General features: G+C 39.7%; 2 protein-coding genes across 3 annotated transcripts; one reads left to right on the top strand and one right to left on the bottom strand.

The window, feature by feature from the left end:
• Positions 1-3,233: 3,233 nt before the first annotated feature.
• LOC144649445 (GDP-D-glycero-alpha-D-manno-heptose dehydrogenase-like) lies at positions 3,234-22,571 on the top strand. 2 transcript variants are annotated; one of them, XM_078508937.1, is made up of 3 exons: positions 3,234-3,434; positions 20,588-20,917; positions 21,470-22,571. In XM_078508937.1, exons 2-3 carry the CDS (start codon positions 20,609-20,611, stop codon positions 22,124-22,126), a joined length of 966 nt encoding a protein of 321 aa, XP_078365063.1. In that variant the 5' UTR covers positions 3,234-3,434; positions 20,588-20,608; the 3' UTR covers positions 22,127-22,571. The 2 variants fall into 2 exon arrangements, with proteins under 2 accessions (XP_078365063.1, XP_078365064.1); XM_078508938.1 differs by lacking the exon at positions 3,234-3,434 and having other exon boundaries at positions 20,185-20,917.
• LOC144648135 (uncharacterized) lies at positions 11,173-12,327 on the bottom strand. Its single transcript, XM_078507768.1, has one exon. It carries the CDS (start codon positions 12,325-12,327, stop codon positions 11,173-11,175), a length of 1,155 nt encoding a protein of 384 aa, XP_078363894.1.
• Positions 22,572-23,686: the final 1,115 nt, after the last annotated feature.

The raw sequence follows: 23,686 nt of genomic DNA, 5'->3' as shown, positions 1-23,686 counted from the left end.
TTGATTTGACGAGATATCTACCTGATCTGAACCGACTCAAGGCAAAGTGAAATATTACTAGCTGTCAGACATTCAGATTGCTGAAATCAGTGAGCTGTGTTTATTTTGGTGCGAGATGCAAAACTCGCGTAAACGACATTCAAATAATAGACACTTACTGGGAGTGGAAGGAACTCTTATATCGTGATATGAAATGATCTTTTAATAGTAGCAGTAAGAACAATGATTTATTAACAACATTAACAATATTTATACTGAAACACGTGCACGAATTTAGATTTACCAGTCGGGCCACCAGCTTTCAAACTTCCTTCAGACAGCTTAAGAAAATATCGAGGCTTTCTCTCAGCTACGATCATTATCGGCAAAGATGGTGAGTTTTCATTGTATTGTGTATTGAATAGTCTCAAGGATTTGAACTACAGTCGAACCTTACGGACACCTCTCTAATACGGACATTCTCCGATGTCCCGACAAAATTTCACATATTTTCTTTTCATAAAACCTCTATAATACGGACCCTCTCTAATAAGGACAACGGACACTAAATCTCGGCCCAAGGTAGCAAATTCACATAAAGTTAACCTCCTTATTACGGACACTTCAGTCATCAGGTGATGATAATCGGTATGTAATAGATATTTTTGCTTGCAGTTTCAAAAGTAACAACGCTTTAAGCCGGGTTTACACGGGCAATTGTAATGTGACAAATATATTTGATCGTGTAGATGACGCAACAGTTATTTGACGTAAGCAGTCCAAAGTTTAGTGCGTCAGTTATGACCTTGGACAGCAGAGACACGCGCGAAAAGTGCCCAGTGAGAGATTGGAAGACTGTACTGGGGACCATATATGCTGACGCAATCGTTTGCCACATTTTATGTGACGAGTGGTCTAAACGCGCAAATTTCGTATGTGACAACTTTTATTTGTGACATAAAAGCTTACTCACCAGCTTGTCAACAAAACTATTCTCATTCATAATTATGACGCGGAATAGACCATTTGCATTATGACGTAAAAGCGCAAAGACTTCTGGTAGTTGTAGTTAGGTTCGCGGGAAAACACCATTTCTGGCTTATGATTGGCTAAGGGCAGCCAAGCGTGAAGGTGTACATCCAGGACTTTTAGGGCCTGTTTACATGGAGGGAGGGTGCCCCGGCTAACCGAGTTACCCGGCTAGAAGGGATAAAACCTAGCCCGCCTTTACATGTAGAATTCACAGCCCTTCTACGCGAGATGAGACAGCGTCATTGAAGCGTGACACGGTGTGGGAAAACATTGTAGCTCCAAATGATTGAAGAAAAATATGACTTTTTACTGAATAATCAAGGCTTTTCCTCTTCAAACCTATTTTAATTTGATGTGCAAGTTCTCAGAAATTTACTGTGTTCATTTTTGGCGAAATTCAATCGAAATTCAACAGTATTTGGCTGTCAAATTGAAAATAAATTTGTTGTGTCGTGAATTAGGATAATCATTCCAACGAAAATTTCGAATTAATTAGCTGTTGCTCAAAGAAATATTTTCCAGCCGACCGATAAAACTAATTTTGATCAAATAGCACTGTTTGGGTCCAGAATATATACATTTTATGCCATTTACTTCAAATTTAGTTCAAAAACACGCGCGAAAACCTATCCCGGCAAGCCGGGATAGCTCGGTCATAACCGTTTACATGGCAAAAAGCTGTCCCGCCTAGAAGGGTGCCCCGGGCAAGTAGACCGAGTGACCCGGCAAGGCGGGTTACCCTTCTAGCATGTAAAGGCTTCAGTACGTTTTCTTAAGAAACGTATGAAAAGTTGGCTCGCCCAGGGTAGCTCGGTTAGCCGGGTAACTCGGTTAGCCGGGGCACCCTCCCTCCATGTAAACAGGCCCTTATTAATTTGATCTGAAGTTTGAGCTGCTAAGTTTACGCTCTTGTCGCTTCGAAATTTGTTTATACATTTATTTTTTCAGTTACCTGTCAAAAATATAGAAAACAGGATGATAGCTTTGGAATGAAAATTGACTGAGTTCTGTGTTTTAACTAAGACAGACAAATGTTGTTCGTGTTCAAGTAAGTTTAATATGTACGTTGTGTGGCGGAGTTGACTTGGTAGAAATTCATTCATCGCGGCCGACATCTTCTCTTCGTAAATAATTTTAGCCTAATATCACACTGGAAAAAGATAACTAAAGTTGTGTGGAATCAAGTGAAAGCAAGGCAAGCCATTGACTTTGTTCATAATCTATTTTCAGACGTTCAACAAACGATCGCTTCCATCGATCACAGGTGAATTAATTCTTCACTGAAAAGCTTAGAGAATTTACCATATATCATGATTGCTCGGCGGGACGGTCAGTTTAATTTATTTTTACAGTGAGACAGAGAAACGAGTCAAATAATTTTTCTCGTTCATTCGAGCTTCATCGATGAATCATGAAGGGTCAATCATAAAGGATTTTCAAGCTGATCAATCAAAACTTCCCTGTGCAGGTGAATACAGATTATTTGTTTTTATCTTAAAATTGTATTTTTTCGTCAAATTAGAACTGTAATTGCAATATTCTTTAACAAAGAAGTTTTCTTGTTTTTGTACTGGTTTCAATCCGAGCGAGGGCCGTGCGAGCAAATATAATTTTATTTCCATAATCTTGTTGATGAACGATTACTTGTGCGACTCGAAAGGTGAGCCTCAAAGATTTTTACGAGTGTACTGTGCTCCCCCATGTTCAGAAAGGGTAAAATATTGCGTCTTCGTATATTATTTGAAAATACCTGGCAAGCAAAAGTTTTAGGAATTTAATTAAATAACCGCGCGACTGAGACTTGGAGGAAACACTCGTTGAAACTTCACTACAAAACGCAACCCAGCAAATATACAATTTCTTGCATAACTTTTTTTCATTTTAACGGACTTGGTTTTATACTGAGAGGTTGCTTTTTGCCCATTAAATGAAGCCACAGGGACGTCTTCTTCGGTGAGAGTAATTTTCTTTACCTCCATCACGATTTTCTTGGGCTAGCGGGCTTGATGACGATTCAAAATTTCCCGCGAACCTAACTACATCTACCAGAAGTCTTTGCGCTTTTACGTCATAATGCAAATGGTCTATTCACAAGTGCGTGGATTACATAACCCTGTTTGTTTATAGATAGTTGTATTATGTAATGCCTAATCAGCATCTGCACAATCGCGGTATTTAAAGATCTCTTTGCTTAGTTTCGGGACATTTCGAAAGAGATACGCAAGCCGGGAAGTCTGGACGAATTTTCTTATACTTTCGCCGTACGTCGCCGAAGCCCAAGCAAGTAAATGGCTGTTCCTACCCTGCTGCTGCTATAAAAACTACAGGACTTACACTGTATTTCAGCTTATATCCAGTCTCTGCCGTTTTTCCAGTTCCACAGCATTCCGGAGAAGCGGGACAACGTATACAACAATTACTCGGTATTTTAAAACATTTATATGCTTTCTTTTTCGCTTGCTATCTCGTTTGTTTATCGCGTAGTGTGCTTTATATCTAGTTCTGTTTATGGAAATTTATTAGCGGACCCCGTTTATTACGGCTTTAGTAGCTTACGTTCGCTCGTGTGTCGAGCAGAGATTGGCAGACGCCGTGTGTTGGCTGTAGTAGCTTACGTTCGCTCGTGTGTCGAGCAGAAATTGGCAGATGCCGTTTGTCGGCTGTAATAGCTAAAACGTTCCGTCACTCGTGTGTCGAGCAGAGATTGGCAGACGCCGTGTGTCGGCTGTAATAGCTAAAACGTTCCGTCGCTCGTGTGTCGAGCAGAGATTGGCAGACGCCGTGTGTCGGCTCTTATAGCTAAAACGTTCGCTCGTATGTCGAGCAGAAATTGGCAGACGCTGTCTGTTGGTTGTAGCTAAAACGTTCGCTCGTGTGTCGAGTAGAAATTGGAACATGCCGTGTGTCGGCTATAGCTATGTTCGCTCCTTTGTTGAGCACAATTTGTTTCACGACGTGTTACGGTTTTGGTCTCAAGTGTGCTCGTGTGTCGAGCTAAGTTGGCAAGAGCCATGCGTCGTCTTTGTTTAAAGTTTGAATTGGGTATCGAGGGTATTTGGCAACAGTCATGTGTCGGTCCTTTTAAGTGTTGGTGTGTTAGGTGCTTTGTTATGGTTTATCGGTCTGGAATTGATAAGCTTTTATGTCAAGAAAAATACAGTAGTTGTGTGGACTTTTGTTTAAGAGCTTACTGCTGTTTGAGTGTTAATGAGCTTTGGTTAAAGTGTTAACACGTTGGGCTAACGTAAGGTTTGTTACCTAACACATCCCAGTGCGGAACTTTAAATAGACAATTGTATATTTCTGTAGGTTTAGTTTGTAATTATTAAAAGCTCGCCGGTCGGCCGTTTTTATCCACGGAGTTAAGCATTTTATCCACGTTTAGACGCTACAACCTGGGTTATACGGGAGTTATGTTTATCCTTTACTTCTCCCCTAGCTAGAATTTTAACAATTCAAAATATTATGTCATTTTAAAATAATTAAAAAATAGTCAGTCCACCCCCTCCACTGGCCTTGTCGCGATCAGAAGGGTATTCTAATTTACACCCTATAATCTGTTTACGACGGATTCCTGGTCCGGCTTGGCTAGTGGGGTTTTTCCCTTTTGTTCTTTTTTCGTTTTTGTCTTACGTTTTCCTTTCTCGGCAGACATCACTGGTGTTATTCTGTCCGCCTTAGGTCTTGGCGTTTTCTTTACTCTTAACTTCACTCTCATTATAAGCCACGATCTAAATACATGCTATGATATGGTATAGGGAAGTAACCCCACTAGCTGGGTTGGGCCTCTCTCGTGGTTGGATATACCGGTTGGGGTTTGAGGGGTTTTCTGAGTTTTGGGGAGAAGGTGTATTTTGTGGATTATTTCATGTAAATGCGGAGATCTTTTGGCGTTTATACTGAAGCAGCAAGGTGCGTGAGCAGCCGTAGGCGACAATCTTTTCCCATATCTTATCCACGCCGGACAATTAGCGGCATAATTAATGAGTGAGAATGGTAAACTATTCTCATTCATAATTATGACGCGGAATTCACAAGTGCGTGGATTACATAACCCTGTTTGTTTATAGATAGTTGTATTATGTAATGCCTAATCAGCAGGAGGGCATTTTGCGGGCGCATGCGTGCAACCGCTGTACAAAGACCGCGTGATCTAGGGAATAAAAATGGCGCGGAAGATTCAAACTTGGTTTTTTGTACTGTTTATCGTCACATAATTTAATATAGACGTAAATTTCGCTAAGAAAAAGTGTTATGTGTGTGGCAAGGCTCTTATAAAGCAGATTTTCTGGCCTGCTTCGGGATCGTTGTTGCAAATAATGGGAAAATATGTGGGACAGGTAGGAAAGCCTTCACCGACAAAAATCAAACAGGCCGTAAAAAGAGGAAAACATTTATTCGTGTGCTGGAGTGTGATATATTAGGATCAAAACTTCACATCAAATCAATTGCTGTAATACAGGCAGAGTGCGAGCAAAATTATAGCTTGTAGGGAGATTTTTTGCCTTAAGGGACGGCCACCAAAGAAAAGGGTTTTCCCTGAGGGGAAAGACATGTTTGGGTGTTCTGCACATGATAATGCAGCTCACTGATGACTCTAAAGCAAAGCCACCTTGCCCTCGACTGGCAAACAGGGTTTCCTGGAACAAGAACTGCAGTTAAATCACATTTAGGCGACACAGAAGTAAAACAGTCGTTAGAACAGAACGAACATCAATCTTAAAGAAATAAACATTGAATGAAAAATTGAAAATAACGTTGTTTATAGTTAAAAATTATTTCTTAAGACATTTTATGCAGCAGTTATTAGAACGTTTCTGAAAAATATATATATCGCTTGTTCGTTTCATGCTATTTTTTGACTGGTGATCAAGGCTAGATTTTGATAAAGGAGCCAAAAATGTACTAATTAACATAGTAAAATGTAAACAAATAGTCTACCAGCAAAGAATTACCATAACACTTTAAAATTAAGACCGATCGCAGTAATTCTTTTCTTGTTCAACGAAATAATTGTGGTACATCGAAATGTGAAGTTATTTTGACCAATGCTTAAGTTTAAGGAAATAATCACAAACGATAGTTTCTCTCTTATAATTAACCAGCGAGAACGTACGTTAAAGAAAGCTAAAAATTACCACAATAGACTATTTTTTAACGCTACCTTCGCAGCATTAGACGATAGTTCAAGTACTTCAGGCTCTATATATCATCGGTAGACGCTGGAGATCAAGGTTAGATTTTGAGATTTTCGCATCGTGAGAACGATGAAATTGCAGTTTTATCAAAAATCTGAACAAAATCATGACCACTCGTTCAAACCCGGGATACTTGATTATAATACTTTTTATTATTCAACACATGCGCGCGCTGCCCATATATGGTCAAAATGTAAACGATATCTGTCATCCGTACATAACAGATATCCTGCGATATACGTAGGTTGCGAAGATTCGTCGGAAATCTTGCAAAGCGCTGCATAATTACAGTTTTTCTTTCTGCAAAATGTGTTTCGTTGACAATTTGTTGAATAATAAAACAATTATCCTGCTCAATCTTGCGGAATATCGTCTGATTTTAGCCAACTCGGCCTACGACCTCGTCGGCTAAGTATCAGGCGATATTCCGCGCGATTTCGCAGGATAATTGTTAAATAACGGTAAACAATTCACCAGACGAATAGCTGCATAATGAGCGGCTTGCAATATCAAGGAGTTCAAGGAGCTTGCCACTTGAAACATTTTGAAAACGCCAAAGCAGTTTAAGTATTGTGTTGTGAGCGTACCCTGGCGTACCAAACGGTCTAATAAAGGAATTCAGCCTGTAGGGAAGATCTGATACATTTCGTGTTTCCTCTTTTAACTGCACTGCTGCAACTCGCCAACAAACAAAGGCACTTGGCGTATGAGAGACACTAGCAGGCTAATAAAATTCGCCATAAAACGCGGAAACGTGTTTTCGCGTCGCGAAGAAAGAAACTGCCCGCAGTCTATGTCGGTTTTTCTGTTCTAATTTACGCTATACTTAAAAGAAAACTGTTGTGTTGTTGATAAATACCGTTTTGATAAACGTATACACTCGGCAAACTCAATTCACTGTAATAGAATCGAATCTCAGGCTCAGCCGGACATTTTTCTGAAAAATAAGAACTTAGTTAAGGATTTAGAATAAGTATTATTTAGAATTTAGGTTACCAGAACTGACCTCCCATATCCCCTAGCCTACGATGGTCTGCGACACAGCGCTAACCAAGAGAACAAGAGATTTTCGCTGTGTTCAAAGTGACTACAGTTGAACCTCTTTAATACGGACAACGAAACGGGAACAGAGCAAATTGTCCGTTGTAGAGGGGTGTCTGTATTATAGAGGTCACCACGATGACGTCACTTTTATGACTCCTCAGACAGTTTGAAGTGTTTAGTAGCTAAAAACAGACGCACACTCGTCTTTTAACTACATCTAAAATGATTAATATCCAACGCTGAGACACTGTCTATGAGTAGAGTACTGCATGTACATCTCAGCTACATGCAATACCGCATGAATCACTGGTTTCACACGAAATTTTCTCCATAACGCAATGCTGCGTGTAAAAAAGTATTACAAAGTACAATTCTGAAAACATCCAAGGTGAATAAAGCCGGTTTTACACGAGCAATTTTTATATGGCAATTTTTATGTGACAACTTTTATTTGCTCGTGTAGATAGAAAAATTGATCAATTTTTATGTGACGAATAGTTTACCATTCTCACTCATTAATTATGCCGCTAATTGTCCGGCGTGGATAAGATATGGGAAAAGATTGTGGCCGAGGCAATGAGCGACTGGGTGAGAAAGCACTATATAGCTGTGTATTACGTCGCCGAAGGGGAGGTGGGAGGGTCGAAAATTTGTTCGGACTTCCCGGCTTGCGTATCTCTTTCGAAATGAGCAGGAGGGCATTTTGCGTGCGCATGCGTCGATATGGGCTAGTGCGCACGACAGAGAAGTTCAGCTATCGATTGTTTACATATTTTTCACAATTTATGGCCTAATTTTTAGCTCAAAATAAAAGGTGTTTTAAGTTTTATTTGCTGTATACGATACTAAGAGTCCTTGCTTTATCTTCTGACAACAACAAGCATACTTTGGTGTCGGCGTGCCGTTTATCTGATCGACTTTGGTTATGTGTATTAAACATTGCGCGTGGACAAAATGGCGACCGAATGTCGAGAACCTAAATACCTTGCCCATGATTTTAATAGCCGGGAGATCTAAACCGACAAAGCGCTTCGGCTACTTAGTACTAAAATATAAAACAGCAGTTTTAACGACACCAATCTACATGCCTCAAACGAATGTCCCCGCGCAGTTGAAAACATGATTAACCAAGATCTGTTCAATGCCAGCTCTTGGTTCAAACAAAACGGTATGATCGCCAACCCGACAAAATATAACGCCATGGTGTTAGGAAATGCTAGTCAGTGTGACATCAAGATCGAATGTGAGGGTAAAGAAATTCCAGTATCCAAGGAGATAAAATTACTGGGCATAACTTTAGACGATAAACTAAAATTTGATTCACACATTGCGGACATTTGTCGCAAGGTGGGGAGCCAAATAAACGCTCCAAGCAGGTTAAAGAACATTCTACCTTGTAATACGAAGGAATCCTTGTATAGAGCTTTTATTTTACCTTATTTTTCTTATTGTAGTCAAGTTTGGTATCACTGTGGAAGAAGAAATATAGAAAAACTGGAAAGAACAAATGCGAGGGCCTTGAGATTTGTGTACAGCGACAAGACCTCGTCGTACGAAGCGCTCTTGCGGCGTATCGGATCAAAATCAACCTTAGAAAATCGTCGCACTCAAGATATGTTATTGACTGTGAACAATATTATTCAAGGCAGGGCACCATCCAGCTTCAAAAATCTTATAACTGAAAAGAGAACAGCGTACAATCTTCGCGGTAGTTTTAATCTTTCCATACCTAAAGTGAACACTACCAGATATGGTCTTAAGTCGTGGCGTTATGCTGCAGCAAAGCACTGGAACATGCTACCTCGTGATATTCGTTCCATGGCAGGCTCAAAGGACTTTTTGAAAAAGATTAGACAAACTGATTTCAATGTTTAATAATTATATTTTATCGCTTTTAGATAGGATTTTATATTTATATATATATATTTTTTAGGAATCTTAATTTAGCTAGATGGTGTTGATGTTTGTTTGTTTGTTTGTTTTCTTTTTTTTTTTTTTTTTTTTTTTTTTTTTAACCATTTTAAAATAGTCTGATGTAATACTTTTATACCCTTTGTTTTGATGTGAATACTTTTGTAAATACTAAACTTTTAATCGTGGAGCACCTGTAAACTAGCTAACAGCTAAGTGTGTACTTTTTCCACGTTAAATAAAGTATGTATGTATGTATGTATGTAACTATACGATGTTATTATTCAACTAGTGCGCGCGCTGCCCATATATGGTCAAAATGTTACTGATATCTGTCATCCGTACATAACAGATATCCTGCGATATACGTAGGTTGCGAAGATTAGTCCGAAATCTTGTAAAGCGCTGCTTAATTACAGTTTTTCTATGTGCAAAATGTGTTTCGTTGACAATTTGTTGAATAATAAAACAATTATCCTGCTCAATCTTGCGGAATATCGTCTGATTTTAGCCAACTCGGCCTACGGCCTCGTCGGCTAAGTATCAGGCGATATTCCGCGCGATTTCGCAGGATAATTGTTAAATATGAGGCCATGCGATCTATAACTCTTAAAGTGTATACCGTATTTATTCGATTAAGCGCCCAACCTCGAATAAGCGCCCACCTCGAATAAGCCCAATAAGCGCCCACCCTGAAGGTAGGAAAAGTTAATAAGCGCCCAGCCTCAAATAAGCGCCCACTCCCCACCCCACAAAAAAAAACTGAAGTACACAAGAGGAGTATTGATTATTAAAATTGACTTAGTACTTAGTACTTAGTATTTTATTTGGAACTCGGCAGAGGCTAATTAGATCCGAATCCCATAGTCCACTTTTCATGGAAGGGAGGGAAGTTAACCAAGTTAAATCGTTCAAGTACCTAGGAGTCATATTAGATGAGTGTTTATCTTTCAACGATTACATAAGCTATGTAAGGTCAAAGGTTGCCAGCAGACTTGGCCTCCTGTCACGACTAAGAGGTTGTTTAACCACGGAAGCAGCAAATAAGATCTATTTGTCCACAGTATTACCTATAATAAGCTATTGTGATACGTGCTTTTGCCCTTTGGGCAGCACTAACAAAAAGTCTCTTGAACGCCTACAACGACGAGCTGCGAAAATAGTATACGGGTTTAAACCTGACATAGCCACGGAAACAATACTCGAGAACCTACGTTGGCCGCCTCTTACAAAAACTATGGAAAAGCACTGTGCACTGTTAGTTAACAAGTGCTTGGTCGGAGACGTTCCCTCATATTTTAAAGACTATTTCCTGTTGCGTAGCCAGGGCGACAAGCAACATGTTTTTAACCAGAGATGCACTAGATCGTCTTTTACTGACATTATACTTCCAAACATTCATTTAGATGTCGCTAAAAAGTCTTTTTATTATCATGGTGCATCCATTTTTAATTGTCTTCCGACGAACATTGAGACTATGCAGCCAAAGGAACGTTTCCAAGCTATCTCTGCTTTTTATTCTTAGGTTATTTTTAGAACATTTTTAATTCGTAATTTATTTATTTTTATGAGAACACTAGTACTTCTTTTAAACTTTTTAACTTTTTTTTTATTTTTTTTTTTATTTTTTTTTTAGCGGTATCTTTTTAAAGTAGTTTTTATAGATAGATAGATATTTTATACATACTCTTTTTTACTTTAAATTTGTTTTATTTTACACAGGGCCCCCGTTGATACCAGTCCTGCGACTGAAGGGGTCACCCTGTTAAAATATCGATTATTATTATTATTATTATTATTATTATTATTATTATTATTATTATTATTTTAAATACACTTTGTCTGTGGCGATCGGTAGACGTAATTTCAGTAGAATGATTCATCCGATCTGAGATTACAGAAACACTAAATTTTCGGTGGCCTCTGTCCACCTTCATCAGAGTATTGAAAAATGAGTTCGTTACAATATTAGCGCGCGCTAGTCATGTTTGAATAAGCCATCCAATTTTTAATTCCTTAACAATGGAGTGTAAGCGCGCGGAAGGGGTTTCCTTTCGTTAACCGCGTTGGAATCCACCGTAGAGTGCCACGACTCTAGGAACAGTCTCTTGGTGTAACTTGAGATTCCTCGTTCAAGGATCGTGGCATTTCTTGGGTGGATGTCATGCTCGGTTGATTCCGCGTGTTGTTTAATTGCAGACTCTCCATTACAAGCGCGGCCGGGATCGTGTTCGGCTCCGCGTGAGCTCCAAGAGCGCTTACTTTCTCCAATGCAAGTAAACGCGCAGTCATTGCATCTGACCTTATAGACGATTCCTCTTCTTTGGTGGTCTTGTGGCCGATCTTTTGGTTTCTTAAAGATCTGGCTAAGCGTTTGGCATGGTTTGAAAGCCGTGCGGATGTTGAACTTTCTAAGCACGCGACCAACCCTGTCCGAGGCACCGCGTACGTACGGTATGCTGGCAAAGTTCGCAGGTCTTTCTTGCGAACGTTCAGGCCGAGAGTTGACTGTAAGGCACTTCTGCAAAAGCCTGTCTGGGTACCCATTTGCCCTTAGGTCTTTAGCCACACGTTTCGTCTCTGCGCTTCTGAGGCTTTCATTCGATGGTAAATTGGTAGCTCTGTTGAGTAGCGTTCTCACCACTGCTTCTTTGTGCTGAAGGGGATTGTGTGAATTGTAGTCGAGGTACTTGTTGGTGTGTGTTTTCTTTCTGAAGACATCTACCTCTAGCGAGCCGTCACTGAGAGCTGTTACCCGTGTGTCAAGGAAAGATATGCTTTGACCTTTCTCATTCTGGCTTGCGCGCTCAATGGTAAACTGGATGTTTGGATCAATGGTGTTGAGGTGTTGATGAAAGATATCCACATCTGTTTTTTTTAGACATACATTAGAGTCGTTCACGTATCTTCTCCACCAACGAGGTGTTACAGGGGAGGTGGACAATGCTACTTCCTCTACGTGCATCATGACTAGGTCGGCAATAACAGCACTAACTGGAGAGCCCATAGCACAACCAAAGATTTGGTGATAGTGTACTCCTTCATAGGTAAAGTAACTATGTTTAAGCAGAAAGTCCAATAAGTTCACAACTTGTTCTTTTGTGAGATTGGTGGTTTCCTTCCACAAATCGGATTCTCCGAGGCTTTTGTTCACTACTTCCATAGCTAACTTAACCGGAATGGACGTGAAAAGGGAAATCACGTCAAAGGATACAAGTTCCTCGTCCTTATCGATTCTCTGGTTAAGGACGAACTCAGCAAATTCAGTGGAGTTTTTTACAGTATAGTGGCTATCCCTTTGCAGTGGTCTTAGTACTTTAGCCAAGTATCTGGAAAGCTGATACGTCGGGGCCCGCAGCAAGCGGATCGGAGCGTGAAAGGCGGCTGTTTTCGCAGGCTAGGCCTCGCGAAGCTCTGGGTTGGGGAGGGGGGGGGGGGTGTTATAAATAAGGAGTGGATTATTTGAAGTTGAACATTTATTGAATTGTACATATTCAATTTTCCACAGTAGGCAGAAAGATATATTTGTTAGAAATTTCAACGGGCATGGCCGCGACACCCTCGTTCCCAGGGTCTACTCCGCTTTGAAGATGGTGGCTTTTTCTGGTTCGTAAAGAGGTATAAAGCGTTGGGAAGCGCAGGCTATTTTCAAAATCATCGACAAATTATTGGATAGTCGCATTTTGGACATTTATTTGATGGCATTAAAAAAAAAGAAGAAGAACGAACGGCAGGAGGATTCGAAGCCTCCGCCCGCGCGCCCCTGATGGCGATGAAGGATTTATAGCCTGAATAGGCGTTGAGGGAATATTATGTGGAGATCAATGTTATTTTAATCCGAAAAGAAAAACGATAAAAATGAAAGGCTCAGAATTCGAAACCACAAAAAAAAAGAAAAAAAAAAAAAAAAAAAAAAAAAAAACCCTAGCCGGATTCGAACCCCCGACCTCAGTTCCGAAGATCTGATTTCAAGTTCGACGCCTTACCATTAGGCCACCAGCGCGCGGCGGCCGTGTGACGTCATTTCCGCCACACACCAAGCTCACAAATATATATATATAGAAATATATATGACCGTAAACTCCACACGAGATTTCATCCCGCCTGATCCCTTTGAGGGACAAAATTATACACCCCGCTACGCTCGCCCTTCGGCTTCGCTTCGCGAGGAATAATAGTTTTTTTAGAAAAGCCGATGGAAACAGCGTGTGAAAATAAAGCTATCATATATCATATCACCAAATATACAGGTAAGTAAAATGAAACGGCGATTTTTAATCTTGACGTATTAGGCTCAAAACGAATTTAGAAGTAGCGCACGTGTTGTTGTGATTTTAGCGATTTAAATCTATGCCGTCGCAGCTTTAAAATTCCATGATCGATTTGTTTGGTTATTGAGTGTATCACTGAGCGCATTCTTGTTTGACGTCACGGCGCACAGTGGGGAACTGGGTCTAGACCGGCCATGACGTCAAAAGCAGAATAGACCCAGCTCCCCAATGTGCGCGGTTTTGGACCCAACCGGAAGTGAAATTTCACGATTTTAGAGCGCGAAAACGCGGTGAAAAAAAAAGATTTCGAATTTCTTTTTTCGATGTTCCCATCAGCATCCCACGTACATCCGATCAGGCAAATAAAAAAAAAACTGTGTCATATACACTTTAAATGTAAAACTTCTAAAATTCCTCATATGTGAACGAATAAAAAATATAATGAATTAAAATATAAATAATTTAGAATAAATAACAAATGTGGACTCAGTAATTGGACTATTGTATTTTATTTTCCGCCTCTAGGGTCATTTTTCGTACGTTCGCGTTTGTAGTTTTACAGACTACGAGAAGCAAACTTGACGGACTAAGTGGGACTGCTCGTAGTGTAAGTCAAAGAATAATAAAATCCGTTTCTCGCCATTTTTTAGTCCAGTACAAAGCCACGGTGTATGCTTTTCAATTCTGTTTCTAACTAGTTTCTGTCTAGTTGAGTGAATGCCTCAGTATAATAACAAAATTGTCCACATGGAGCAGACGTACAACTATTTTATTTATTTTTTTCTTCTTCTTATTTTTCGGAGAAGTTAGCTATACAGCTACCCGTGTAAATCCGAGGTGACATAAAGGTGATGTTATGTTATGTAAATAAATGGCAGCCAGTTATCGAGTGTAGGCTTTGTAGATACATATACATGCGACCATCAAACAACTAAGGACGATCTAACTGAGATTCCGAATTCAGTGAAAATCAGGACATGACCACTGATCTTTTGTAAGGCTTCATGGAGCCAGTTTAATAGTTAAAATAAACAAAACAAGACTTTTGCAGTAATTATCCTGCAGTAATCGCGACCAAAGTTGACATTACAAATATCACATCGGTTACATTGTTTTGTTTTTACCAAAATAAGTGCGAAAAAAGTGCTGAGTGATGATGAACAGCTGGTAGAGAATTTTAAAAAAAGTAAGTCGAATAGCTAGTCAAAACTACTTAACCCGGCCTTTCTACCCACTGACGTCATCCCGTAAAGAATGCGCGCGTTCGGTATTTCACCGACAAAGGTTTTACTTTAGATGGAACTGTCAATCAAGTAGCCAAAGCACATTCGATTTGCTGCCAACACATTCGCGAGCAACTGACCCGGCATACAGAGGGACAAGAATTTATCGGAGGTTTTTGGGTAAGTTTTTCATGAATATGCTCGGTTCTGAGTGTTCAATTTCTGTAGTTTTAGACTCGGAGTCGTAATACAAAATGACTGATTAGTTTCATGGTTGATCGAGGCAGGGAACAGCCTCGCAGTTTAATATTTTCATTAGAGAACTAAAGCTAAAGCTCGAGTTAATTGCGAAAGAAAAAGCAGAAATATTAACCGGGCCCCAGCTGTGTTCATTTCGACACAATTTGTTTTGGGTTTGATATGTTCATGTTTTTGTAATCGGTGATGTGACCGCGTGAACTGTTCAGATGGCGTTTTTTTTAGAGAGACTGTGTGAAGGCAATAGAATTTAACCACTGAGACCAAAAGCGTTATTAAACTTACTAAGATTAAAATAGAGCGAAAATTATAAGTAGATGATGAAAAAAATGACATTGCAAACTAAATGCGAAATGAACTACGTCGGTAACTTAGTAGATCGGTAGGCACGTTCGTTTACAGTTGGATTGTTATGGCAAAATACGCCGTTTATTGTGTCTACTTTGACTGCATTATCGGTCTGTTTTCCTGAGAGAAAAAAGCAGTTTTAAGGAACAAAATAGCTTAATATCGGGTAAGACAATATTTAGTTTAACTATCCAAAACTATAAATGTAATCTCTTTTCCATAAAATATAGTCGGCGGTAGACAATATGTATTTCTGTTAAAAAATTTAGGGTCTAAAAACTCAGTTAATGTCTTTATACTCTTTAACTAATAAAGTTCATAGCTCATTATTTTGCTACCAAAATAACGCTGAGAAAATCGCAACCGATGGTGAGGTCATTTTCTAAGCTATTTTACTCCACATTTTCGGGCTTTCTATAATTGCTGCGAAATCCAGTAAAATAGCAACATGAGCATATCACTCAGCGTAGCAAAATCTTAAGAGATATACTGTATTTTGTCTCTGTTAGATATGTGCTCCCCAACCCATAAATAATTTTATTTTCAGTGGTAGCAAGACCAAGTTGAGTCCAATTCGGTCAGTAATCATACCATACGAATGCTGAACAAAATGAGCGCAGAGGCGCAGCGAGGGAGTTCGATCGACTACTATTTTTGCTACAAATTAATCATTTCTATATCCTGTTTTGACATCAGGCTGTTTTCAAATGGTTTCAAAATCAAGGCAACCTGTTCGCTTCAGAAGAAGAAAGAACAGAGAAAACATCTGTTACAGGGGTGTCATATCTACAACACCTAACATTCGAGGAAGAAATTTAAACAAAGCAAAGCCTGTTTGCCATACCCCACCTGCCTGTATGGCAAAATTGGAGGGAAAAAAGTTCTTTGCTTTTTTTGTGAGCATAACGAAGGACTATTCAGTCACAGAAAGATCCCCAATTAAGTGCATGGCAACCCAATTAAGTGCATGGCATGTGATTTTGATACTGAGAAATAATGCTGCGGTTATTTGCATGTTGTTTTCCTATTTATGCGTGTATTTTCTTTTCAATTTAACGGCTCGTAGTTCCAATTGAATTCTGAACATTTTATGGCGGCATTTGTATGGTCTATAAGAGTGTAGACCATGGAAAAATGTAGTCGATTTGTTAAATATTTGGACGTTTTGCGTAGAGCGCATTTTCCCTCTTGCCTCGCAAACCATCGCATTCGGTCATTTTAACATGAGAAAAAAATACTAAGGAAACGCACAGTAACTACTTCACAAAACATAAAAAGAAAAATTCACCGATACGACGAGAAAAAACTGAATCTAGGGTAAAAACAAACGATTAACAAATGCATGATGTCAAATCGCAAAAACCGCAACAATTTAGTCCTATTTCAAACTAGAAGAACCCAAACTAAATACTACCTATTTGCAGAAATGTTATTTTAGAAATTCATATTAAGATGATTTCCATTTTCCCGACCAAAGTTCTGTTGTTGTAAGTTGATTTCCCATTGCAATAAACCACGCGACAGAAATCTCGAGTTCTCAATGTTATTGTTTAAAAGATCGAACAATTATTCTATTTGCTAAGCGCGACAGCCGAACCTTTTATAGGTCTTTGCTAAAGGTAAACTTCTATCGTGATTTTAGACGGGTATTATTTAATTGTAATCTAACTCTATGTAACTTTATATTTGTTTCATGTATTGTCTAAGGTTTTGTTTGCTCTTTAACTGCATCCTCGATTTAACTCTCCAAATACTCTTCTGAATCGTCGCGAAACTGCGAAGAAGCCGAAACCGCCATTTTGTTTTACAGATGTATGGTCACATCTCTCATTAACTATCGCAGGGTAGATAGTGAGTAGCGTAGCCAATTGGATTGCAGCTTTGAGGTTAGAACATTAGCGATACATTAGCTGGTTTCTATTTGTCACGAGAATCATGGATTTTTATTCCAAGTTGGAACGTTTATTCTAACTTTTCACTGGTTTTCAAATATTACTCCGGAAATTTTTAGAAAGAACCAAGGTAAACACGGCTATTAAGTTAATCAGGATTCTTTTTAAAAGTCTTAATCGACCAATGATAATTTAAATGTAAGAAAAGTCGTAAAATATTTTTTTGTGAAAAACTAACTTTCTTTCATTAAAAGTAAACTTCCGTTCGTACTAGTAATCAGTAACTATAGGCACCCGGGCTCACCAAGAACAATCTTATAAGGAACTCGACATCTGGTTTACTTATGGACCTGGACTATATTTGTCCATGCTTGGATTACATTTAGTAATTCGTTGTATGTATAAATGTGAAGTATCTTCATGGTATACAATAACGAAAGTTCTCGACTTACAAAATCCAAGTATTCTTCTATGAATTTTGCATTGGACTGGATTTTGCATTGGTGCATTCTATTTAATTCTTTTGTGTAATTTTGAATTGGTTGCGAATCATGGACCGTTTCTTCAGCGCTCAAAGACGAAACAATAGTGCACAAGACGGATCTTCATAATCGAATTTAGGTAATCCCTCGTATTCGCTCTTATTTAGTTGTTAAACGAAAGCTCGTGATTATCTATACAGACACATTGATGGTGTGTATTTATCCTTTGACATTATTATTCGTTTACACAAAAAAAATATTGCAGTTTTCACTCGGCAGTATCTTACGCTCTTTTAAGCTGAATGTAGAACTTTATTATTGGAGGATAACAATAAATGCATGTAAAAAATGGTGGCAAAATGCAGTCGTAAAGGTCGCTGTGTTCTTCAACAAAAGCTAGAAGCCTTTTCCAGTTCCGGTAAATAGGTGAGTAAACAAACCGTCCAGAGTTTAATCTGCGATCGGGCGTACTGCTTTTCCTCTTTCCTCCCTCCGCGTAAAAAGAACGCCTGATCGCAGGTTATCCGGAGTTAAATTGCCCGCCCTTGTTCATCGCAAGAGTTTGATTAATAAGAAGTCTACTGAGTTTTTTTCCTGCTACGTTATCTCTGAGTTAAGTGTAAGAACAAGTTCCCCTGCACCAAGCTAGCAGCTCCAACGAGTTACTGACGGTATTTCCCTCGTTCCACTACTATATGTATTCCGGCAACAGTCAAACTGTACAAACCATGAGCGAAGATAACAATAATAACAGATATTTAACAATTTATTCACTAAGTCCAGGGCCGTAGCCAGACCTTTGCCATAGACGAGGGGGGGGGGGGGTTCTGGGGGCATGCCCTCCAGAATATTTTAAAACCTAGAAGCTCTGACATGATGGGACATTTTTCATGACGTATTTCTTGAGAAAATTCAATGATCAACGCTGTATTTAGGATCCCCTTAACATAAAAGGCAGAAAGTTGTCGAGCTCTCAAGCGTTCTTAATTAGTGGCCAAATTCCTGTCCTTACATCTGGGTTGCCATCTTGGTCTTTCTCGCAGTGCTTCTTTTTTCCCAGGTGAATCAAATGCCGGGGTGACCGGGTGGCCGGGTGCCGGGGTGACCGGGTGGCCTAATGCTACTAATGGGCTACTACCAGGGTGTACGAATTTTACTCTTCTCGTTTAATTATCCACTTATAATCGACTATGCAAAACGTTAAAAAATCCTTTGTAGTGTCGTCGATATCCGCTACAATAAAAACAAAAGCCGCATGACAAGCTACGTTGTAGCTCGAATGCCAAACCATCATGTCACGATAACAGATTTAACGCGTGAAAGATTATCACTTGTGCCCTTTCATGCAAACAAATTTGTTGACGCATTTATTATTCAAAGAACACTGCGTCCGTAAAGAAGCATAAACAACTGAGAAAAGTTCTTAATGCTCGCCGGACAAATCCGAAGCGGCTCCATAGTCCTTAGGGATCATTGATCATTTAACGGTGGGTAAGAAATTGTGAAGGCTCAGGGTTCCAGTCTAGAGGTTTCCCTCCTTCGGCGGTGTCACGCGGTCACACATCTTTTTTCCCTTAATAAGTCGTCTAAGCAGCCCAAACTCATGCATTCAGCGCGAGTCGCTCAGCCATGTAGCACTCATGGGCGTCTTTTTCTCGTCATGACTGTAACGTTTCTAAAATTTTTCGTCGAATTGAAATTTCGCAAACGTTTACATTTTTACTGTCTACTTCACGCTAGGAAGTAAACACTGGAAAAATATCCCGTGTACAACTGAACAAATGAACAGCTCGGGAAAGGGCATCCAACCAGATCAATTCAACCAAAAAATCCGAATAGAATTTCCATCATTTTCACAAAAAATTCTGCATGAAGATGAAACTGAGACTAGCAGTGAAGAATACCTCTGTTAAACTATTTCAAAACGATTTAATTTCGTAGGTTGTAATCTTTGTTAATGTAAATATAAGGCGTATGTATGTATGGCTGACCATACCAAGGAACTGTTACTGTTGTCATGTTAAAAGCGGGATGACAGACTGTCTAAATATGTTGGAGATAAATGGGCGAAAGAAATATAATTACTGATGAGGCCCGCCTGTCCAATTTGGCAGTCCAAGGATTTTTTTTTTAAAAATTAATCATTTCCAAAATGGACGTGCGTGACTGGTAGTGCTGCTCGTTAATTTGGGAACGTATTAACATATAGAATTAAGGTTCGTTCCTTTGGATGATCTGGAACAGTATCATTGATATATCAATATATTGATAATATCAATATCATCGGATCATGGTGCATGACTGCTGGAGACAGTTTACCCTGTCAAGAAGCACATTATAAGGCGATTCCAAATCACTTAAAATGGATCTTAGAATCCTTTTTGTTAAGAGCTTCTATTTTGTCCACGTTGTTTGCACCGCAAAAGTGGCAAACTGTTGAGCAATAATCAAAATGAGGGAGTATGTAGGCCTTATACAGTTTTACTAAAATGTCTCTGGAAATAAGGTTTCTGAACCTAAGCATTACTTTTTTTTTTTTTTTTTTTTTTTTTTGAGGTCCGGACAGTTGAGGGTTATCAATCGAACCTAAGCATTACATTAAACTGGTTGTTGACTTTTTTGCAAATAAGAGTTATGTAATTGTGAAAATTTAAATTGTTATCAATGTTCATTCCTAAAATGTCGATTGAGTCCTTTGTAGGAAACGAGAAGGTGTGTTCCGATTTTCCGAGGGTCAAAGCCTGATGTTTGCTTTCATTGGCCAACATTCCATTCTGTCGGTACTGTACCACCGGTTTGCTGTCTCAACTGCGTTACGCATGCGCCCATCTAGGGCAACAGGATCACTGTCCGATGAATATATTTGGTGATCGTCTGTATAAGCATTTAACTTAACTTCCCCGTAAAACAAGTCATAGTTCAATTGCAGACTGTTATTATTTTTTTCAGATAAAAGCATACCACAGTAACATGGAAGTAAATGGAAATTGTGCTTTTCACAAGCGAGTGCTGGTCACAGGGGGTGCAGGCTACCTTGGATCAACGTTGGTACCACTATTACTCGAAGGCGGTCATGACATCGTAGTCTATGACAAGTTCCTGTGGGGAGCAGGGCCTCTCCTGCCTCATGCTGCTAATCCACGCCTGGAGATTGTACGAGGAGATATACTGGACAAGGATCTTCTGGCTAAGCACATGTCAGACTGTGACGTTATAATTCATCTTGCTGCCATTGTGGGCTACCCTGCCTGTGAGAAGTTTCAAGATGAAGCTGTGCAGGTTTGTTGCGAAATATAATTATTTAAGAGGGAAGCCTCGAGCCAAGCGGCCCACACTGCCGGAGCTTATCCCGGTTTCTGTTGCATTAAGCGTCTAGGAATATTTCTACTCCCCCACTGAATGGGATGCTAGTCAATCGCAGGGTACCCCCAGCATTTTGTCGCCGGTACTTATTTATACCCCTGGCTGGAGAGAGGCACTATGAGAGTAAAGTGTCTTGCCCAAGAACACAACACAGTGAGCTGGCCAGGGCTCGAACCCAGACCGCTTGATCCCGAGTCCGGCGCACTAACCATTAGGCTACCGCGCCTCCCTACTTCTGATGAGGCACGTCTGAATTCCAGAATACTGAAACTTGCAGAGTCATTGCAGAAACGACATTTAAATTCATCGGAGTTATTTTTCACCTCGTCGATCGTCCATAAAACGAAGAAGAAAACACTAGTTATCATTCTATGAATAGAAATAGAATACAACTAGTACGTCTTCGAAAGCCACCAATATAAAGATATTTAACTATTATTGATATTGTCTATCCTTATATACTTGTAGGTAAACGTATTGGGTACCAGGAATATTGTACAGAACCTAGCGCCCGGTCAGCAGTTGGTGTACGCGTCGACTGGGTCGTGCTACGGAGCTGTGACGAATGGCGTCTGTGATGAAGAAACTCACATCTCCCCGCTTACATTGTACGGAGGAACCAAAGCAGAGGGAGAAAAACTGGTGCTCAACGCGGGAGGAGTGGCTCTTCGCTTGGCAACGGTGTTTGGTGTGTCCCCCCGGCTTAGGCTTGATCTTTTGGTAAACGATCTCACTGACAAGGCTCTGAGGCTTCGCCACTTTGATCTGTATCAGGGGGGGTTCCGCCGCACATTCTTGCACGTGAAAGATGCCGCCAGAGCGTTTGTCTTCGCGGTGCAAAACTACAAGAAAATGGCCGGACAGGCATTTAACGTTGGCGATGAGAATATGAACTTGTCCAAGTCTGATGTGGCCGGTATTATCCAGCAGTGCGTGCCGGATTGCCATATCACGGAGTCTAGTAACGGTGAAGACAAAGATAAAAGAGATTATGAAGTATCGTACAAGAAAGTCAGATCCCTGGGATATCAGGCCACTATAACAGTTCAAGAAGGAGTGGAAGAACTAATCAAAATTCTACCGTGTCTAAGTAATGAAGAAATAGAACAAGCCAGGAACGTTTAATCAGGGTCGGCCAGGGGTTTTGGGTACAAGATATGACAAGGAGGGCTTAAACTAGGCGTATAGTATTTTTACTTTAAAATATGCATATAGGTTCATTGTGGTAGAATATTGCCGAAATGACTTTATTTAAATGTCAGAATATTTCGCACTGCTGTGCGAATTGAGTACAATAATAATGACTGTATTATTGTATCTATTATTGGTAATAGTAATTGGACTGAGTGGAGTACAATTCAGGGAGTAATCGGGCGAGTCATTTCGAAATCGGCCGAGCGCGCAGCGCGAGGCCGATTTGAAATTACGAGCACGATTACTCTCTGAATTGTACGACACGAGGTCCAATTACTAATTAATCGTGTCAATAACAAAATTCGAGATTAGGAAGTCTTTAGGAACCTTTTCTGCGAGGAAAAGTCAAAGGTAAATTCAGTTGGTTGCACAAAAAGTTAGAAAACAGCAGGAAAAAACTCATTCAAATGCGCATGATTGACGCGCGGATGGCGTAGGTGTCCAATTACAGGTATCCAATTTTAGGTTGCTCAAATTGGATACCTGTAATTGGACACCCACGTGATCGCGCGCCGATATTACGCGACAAATAGGCGCGCGCAGAACCAATCAAAATCGAGAATTTTGTTATAGATACGATTATGTCTTTTATTGTACATATAAACCAACAAATATAGATATTGACCGGAGATATAGACTTAAAAGTGTTATCCCTTTTATTTGTCTTTGATCTAGAACATGTGCAGTGCACTTTAATAGATCTCTATTGTCAACCTCGTTCCCAGGGCTTTTCCCTTGAAATTTAGGAAACCGTACTACTTGCAGGGAACTTGGTTTGGAGAGAATTTAGCGACAAATGAAAAGGTACAAATTTTGTCGGGAAGCAAATGAACGGGAAGGACTCAACATTTGATAACACTACATAGAGGGGAAACACTTCTGAAAAGATAATAAATGAAACAATCCGTGAACAGACACCTATATAAGACGGACACTTGGTGATGGTCCCTGCCGTTTTGCAGTCATTTTACTGTAACTAATCTCCCTATAAGACGGACACCTCTCTAAAGACGGACAGTTGGAGCCGGTCCCGATGGTTTCCGTCTTAGAGAGAGTTGACTACCTTAGTGCCATTACCAAAATCTCCATGACAAATAACATCCGACTTTCATTTTCGTTTTTCAGTTTTCCTCGCCCGGGAGGAAAACAGAATTCGAATTCACTTTATGCTTTTTGTTTTTCGTTTATCTATAGCTCTAAAAGAAACAGATTTCAATTTTCGTCTTCGTATGGAATGTTGAAAACGAATTTTAAAATCGTTTTTCCTTTTTCGGCCAATAGCATTGACAACTGGCAATCTTTGTTTTAATAAGCGGGAATATTAAACAAACAAAAATGGTGGCGTTACTGAGATGTTCTTGATAACTGAAGACTCTGTCTACCGGTGTCTTATCGAACAGAAACATACTGTTGAAGAGCTTGTCACTAAAATCAAGACTCGATATTCGAACTACAGATTTCAAAGCTTTTAAAGGTTTTGTAATCACCTAG

This window comes from Oculina patagonica, chromosome 4, assembly GCF_052425735.1.
Source record: "Oculina patagonica isolate OP01 chromosome 4, crgOcupat, whole genome shotgun sequence".
NCBI lineage: Eukaryota > Metazoa > Cnidaria > Anthozoa > Scleractinia > Oculinidae > Oculina > Oculina patagonica.
This window is presented reverse-complemented; position numbering and strand designations above follow the sequence as displayed.

Excerpts from the sequence above, each read along its gene's own strand:
- LOC144648135 (XM_078507768.1), bottom strand. The coding sequence starts at position 12,327 with ATGGAAGTAGTGAACAAAAGCCTCGGAGAATCCGATTTGTGGAAGGAA.
- LOC144649445 (XM_078508937.1), top strand. The coding sequence starts at position 20,609 with ATGGAAGTAAATGGAAATTGTGCTTTTCACAAGCGAGTGCTGGTCACA. Across the intron at positions 20,918-21,469 it reads TTCAAGATGAAGCTGTGCAG|GTAAACGTATTGGGTACCAG; the intron begins GTTTGTTGCGAA and ends ATATACTTGTAG.